Here is a 5,260-nt window from a genome sequence, read left to right as displayed (position 1 = left end):
ATATTACGAAACACATCTCGTGTATTTGCTTTCAAGTACTGGTGGGTGGTGCCTAGCATGGCACTGCCTCAGTGGCACTGAGTGCCTAAGGAATGATCAGGGGAAGCAACTCTTTCCCACCTGATGGCTCAAATTTCATTCAAAGGTTTCAAGGGGCTTCTACTCTATATGTAATTAAGCAAGCTAAAACAGAAAGAGGTGGGGAGTGGAATGAATTTCCTGGGATTACAAGAAGGTAGGGGAATGTGCCACCACCATCTGGCTGGCAGGTCACACCCCCTGTGTTAAGAAGTACTGGCTCAGACCTGCCTTTTGTGGCTATAGCCCTTTGGGTTTTCTTGCCCTGAGATGGAGTTTTGGACACTAGTAAGGCCCTGGGGTATTACTCGCTATGATGCTGGGACAGGACGTCGGCTATCTTGTTATCGGTGCCTTTGATGTGCTCGATTCTCCAGTTATTGTCCTGAAGATCGAGGCACCATCGCATTAAACGTTTATTCTGATTCATAAATGTAGTTAGATACCGCAAGGGGTTATGATCAGTATACACCGTTAGTGGGAAGGCATGATCAGCGTGGTATGACTCAAAGTGTTTCATCGCCATTACCATTCCTAGCAATTCCTTTTCAATGGTACTATAACAGGTTTCTGCAGATTTCGATTTCTTGGTATAATATGCCACTGGGTGCCTAACTCCCTCTTTCTCCTGGAACATTACTGCTCCAATGCTGACGTCGCTGGCATCTACTGGTAGGCAAAAGGGCTGTTCGTAGTTGGGGGTGTGCAGTACCGGCCTGGTGATTAAGACGGCCTTCAAATTATCATATGCCCTTTTGCACTCTTCCGTGCCCCTGAAGGGCTGCTTTCCCCAGAAGAGGTTTGTGATGGGGGCAGCAGCATCCACGAAGTTTGGAATAAATCTTCGGAAGTACTGCACCATTCCAATGAAGCATTGGGCATCCTGTTTCGTTCGCAGGTAGGCCATATTCCTTATGGCTTCTATATTTGCCTCTTTTGGCGCTAGTCGCCCATTTCCTACTTGATGGCCCGAGTCTGTAATTTCCCCAACTCTGAACTGGCAGTTTTTTAGGTTAATTACTAAATTAGCTTTTTCCAGGGCAGTTAAAATTTGCTCTAATATTTCTAAGTGCTCTTCTCAGGTGCTGGTATAGGTGACGATGTCGTCCAAGTATATCATACAGTTCTTTATGCCCGCCAGTACCTCTTTCATCAGACGTTGGAAACACCTGAGAGCATTTTTTAAACTGAATGGCATAACCCGGCATTGATAGACTCCGCTAGGAGTTATGAATGCTGTGCGAGGGCGCAACTCCTCAGACAGCAGGACTTGCCAATAGCCCTTCTCCAAGTCAATCTTGCTTAGATAGGGGGCACTCCCCAGGCTATCTAAGCAAGCCTCGATCCGGGGAAGTGGGTAAGGTTCCAACTCCGTTGCTTTATTCAATTTTTGGAAATCGATGCAAAGTTGATCTCCACCACCCTCCTTCGGTACTAGAACTACTGTAGAAGCCCAGGGACTGCGGGTATATTCCATAAGGCTGAGGTTGAGTTGGAGCTTGACCTGCTCCTGGATCCTACGGGCCTTATCTGGGTTGACCCAGTAGCATCCCTGAGCTATGGGTTTTACGCTCTCTCTGATATTTATTGAATGTTGGAGAACACCCCAGGGTGTCCCGGATGATCCGAGAGTGACGAGTCAATATCTGTAGGATATCCTCCCGGTGGGCGGCAGCGAGACCGGGAGTAATTTCTACTATATGCTCAAGTATTTCTGAGTTGGTAGTGGGCACGTGGGTCAGGGCGGAAGTGCCAACTACTGCCCCAAAAGTTGGTGGGTCATCTTCAGGTGCCTCCTCACTATGGGCTTGGTAGGGTTTTAGGAGGTTTGTATGTAGCCACTTGGCCCTCCTTTTCCCGCGGTCTACAAGATAATTTAGGTTCCTGCGCTTTCCCAAGATTTTGTGGGAGCCTGAGAAGTGGGTCTTGAGGGGTCTCATGGCACCCGTCCGGAAGACTAGGACCTGATCTCCCATCTCGAAGGGGTGGGAGAGGGCTACCTGATCAAACTTTATTTTCACCCTCTCTTGGGTGGCTGCCTCTGTGGCCTGGGCCACCGCCCAAGCCGCCCGAAGGTTCTTCTGTATACTGGGCAATTCCTCCGCCCAATCCGCGCGAGTGGGGTCCCCCCATGCGTCATAAAGTATATCGAGGGGTGCCTGGGTTGAGTGAGCGTATAGTAGCTCGAAGGGGCTATACCCTGTGGTTTCGGAGGTAGTGAGGCGAGCAGCAAAAAGGGTGTACGGAAGGTTGTCCTCCCACGAGCCACCTCCCTCGTGTTCCAATTTCTTGAGCGTCGATGATAAGGACTGGTGAAATCTTTCAATTGTCCCTTGGCTCTCGGGATGGTAGGGCGTCGAGTGAAAGTGTTTTATTTCATGACTGGCCATGCCGTCACGGAACTCTTACACCATGAAGTGTCGGCCCTGGTCTGTTTGGATAGTGGCGGGGAACCCGAACCGACAGAAGAATTTCACTAGGGCCTTCACCGCATTCTTCGAGCCTTCGCTCCTCACCGGAATTGCCTCAGGATAATGGATAAAGTGATCTATGATGGTTTGGCAATGGGTGTTCCCTGATTTGCTTTTCATTCTCCCCTGTGGAGTAAAATAATCGATGATGACGTCCCTGAAGGGGACGCCAGCGGAGGGGATATTCCGGAGGGGAGCCTTCGGTACTACCTCATTTGGGTTTCCCGACACTTGACAGGTTGGGCAGGAGGCAACGAATTGTTTCACGCTTTTCCAGAGCCCGGGCCAGTGGAATTTGCTCTGACGGCACAAGTTGTTCGTGCGACACTTAAGTGCCCGCTGATGCCATCATGGGCTAAGCTCAGGACATCTCTCTGCAGGGCTGGGGGGACTACCACAAGCTTATGGCTCACCTGGGGCAGCTCATTTGGCCCCCTGGTTACCTTGTACAAGAGATCAGCCTCCAGCAGGAAGGTGTCTCTCACCAGGTCAGTGAGGGCATCCTCGCTGGTGGCAACTTCCCTGCGGAGGCGTTATATGGAGGCATCCGCCTTTTGGACCTCTATTAACTTCTCCCTCGCAAGGGAGTGCAAGGCAGCTGCAGCCCTGGTGATAAGGAGGGTGGTAGATGGTGGACTGGTCTCTGCCTTCTCAGAGGCTGGGGGCAGCTCCTGGAGCCAAGGGATTGATCCTAGGGACAGGCCAGGGGAAAGCAGATCCTCCTGACTTTTCCGAGACGGCCTTGGGACGCCCATGTGTTTGGATGGCTTCAGGCAGCGGAGTGGAATCGAGGGATCCCTCCACTGCACCAGATCTTGTCCCAGGAGACGAGGCTTTCCGGTTGTTAGTATTTTGGCTAAGCCGAAGAGGTGTTCCCTTTCTCTAGAGATGTCACTCGTGGTGACCCTCAATCTGACTGTTGGGAGGTCCTTTTCATCCCCATTCACCCAGAGGATCATCATCCATTCATCCTCGCCGATGACGGCTCCGGGGCCGATCTCACTGCATAAGATAATGCTCACCTCCGACCCAGTGTCAACTATGTTTTCTAACTTCCAGGGAGGACTGGATCCATCCGAAGGTGTGACCATCACGGACTCAAGCCCAATCCACCCGGTGTCCACTGTCTTGGGCTGGTTGCATCCAGGGCAGAGTTTATAGGAGGAGGAGTAATGTCCCCGCTTCCCGCAGTCACGGCAGTCAGGGGGGCAGGTGCAGGAGTCAGCAGGGTGGCCACGGAGGTTGGTGAGAGGGGGCTGTGGACCTACAGGTATGCCGGCACTGGTCTGAGGAATGCCCCAGCCTTTTACAATGGCCGCATGTTAGTGTTTTCCCTGAGTTCCCATTCTTGGGGGAAGCAGATCCCCCAAGGAAGGGTGGGGGATAGATCTTCAGCCCCATTGATCCGTCCTGCAGGTGGTGAGTCTCCCATGTATCAGCTATGCTGCAACACTCTGTCAGTGTCGCAGGAGCCTTTTCTTCTACGTGCGTGGCCAGGGCGGGTGGGGTGTAGCGCAGGAAGTGTTCTAACTTAAACTTTTCGAGTACCTCAGCTGTGCTGGTGGCCCCTTCGGACTCGAGCCATTTCGCTAGCGCCCGCTCCAAGTGGTACGCCCAGTCTGACCACATCTGGCCTACATCTCTTGTCTGCCCTCTCCATCGTCTCCTCCAGCGCTTGGGGGTGATCTCGTATGCCTTGGTGACAGCTTGGCATACAACCTCCCAATCTCCCTGGTCCTCCACCGGGAGGGCGTGATAGGCAATCAGTGCCTTCCCTCCAAGGAATTTTGTAAGGACAAGGGAAAGTTCAGTGGGGGAGAGGGTGCAGCAGTCTAGGACCCTTTCGGCACACTTGAGCCATACTTCGGGTTCTGCCTCAGTCCACTTCAGCATAAACGAACGGGCCTGACCGAGGGCGCTCATCCCTGCAGCAGGAGCGGGGGAGAGGCACTCCTTTGGGCCAACACTTGGAGTTCATGGGCGCGCTGTCGCTTTCATTCCTCTCTCTCTTTCTCCTCTCTTTTCTCCTGGGCGATTCTCTCTCTCTCCTCTTACCTCTCTATTTCTCTCTCTTTCCTCTCCATCTCCTCTCTTTTATCCTGGGCAATTCTTTCTGCCTCTTCTCTCTTCTCCTGGGCAATTCTTTCTTTCTCCCACTCTTGCCTTTCTATCTCCTCTCTCTTCTCCTGGGTTTTTGCCTCCTCTCTCTTCTCCTGAGCAATTCTTTCTTTCTCCCATTCTTGCCTTTCTATCTCCTCTCTCTTCTCCTGGGCAATTCTCTCTTTCTGCCATTCTTGCCTTTCTATCTTTTCTCTCTTCTCCTGGCCAATTCTTTGTGCCTCCCATTCTTGCCTTTCTATCTCCCTCTCTGCCTTTGCAGTGTCTAGGTTCCCCTGGAGCCAGTCCTGTAATTCTTGGCCTGACATTTCCAAGTCTTTTCCTGCCTGCATGTAGAACTTTAAAGTCCTCATTGTGTTGGGCTCTCGCAGTCGATATTTCGGCAAATTTAGTTGGTGGGGCCCTCTAAAGTTAATGAATTTGGTTTGAGAAATCAGGAACCAACTTTGGTGGGGGCAACCAGGCAATTGGAATTATTTTATTTTAATAAGACGGGGGGGGGGGGACCTGAATGGCCAAAATGAAGAAATATACTATATCTCTCACACAGCCTCAGCCGGTTATTGCGGGGATAGTAGGTTTGTCATCTTGTG

At 51.6% G+C, this 5,260-nt stretch overlaps 1 protein-coding gene across 1 annotated transcript in view; it reads right to left on the bottom strand.

The window, feature by feature from the left end:
• Positions 1 to 2,483: 2,483 nt before the first annotated feature.
• The window catches only part of LOC136849521 (uncharacterized), a 3,213-nt gene continuing 436 nt past the window's right edge, over positions 2,484 to 5,260 (bottom strand). The window contains exons 2-6 of the mRNA XM_067122864.1: positions 4,876 to 5,072; positions 3,860 to 4,474; positions 3,120 to 3,813; positions 2,963 to 3,071; positions 2,484 to 2,675 (exon numbers count right to left, since the gene is read on the bottom strand). Coding sequence (XP_066978965.1) covers positions 2,484 to 2,675; positions 2,963 to 3,071; positions 3,120 to 3,813; positions 3,860 to 4,474; positions 4,876 to 5,072 — 1,807 coding nt within the window. The remainder of the gene's footprint in view (positions 2,676 to 2,962; positions 3,072 to 3,119; positions 3,814 to 3,859; positions 4,475 to 4,875; positions 5,073 to 5,260) is intronic.

Source organism: Macrobrachium rosenbergii, chromosome 21 (assembly GCF_040412425.1).
Source record: "Macrobrachium rosenbergii isolate ZJJX-2024 chromosome 21, ASM4041242v1, whole genome shotgun sequence".
In the NCBI taxonomy this organism is placed as follows: domain Eukaryota; kingdom Metazoa; phylum Arthropoda; class Malacostraca; order Decapoda; family Palaemonidae; genus Macrobrachium; species Macrobrachium rosenbergii.
Note: the sequence above shows the minus strand (reverse complement) of the source record. Positions and strands in the feature narration are given on the sequence as shown.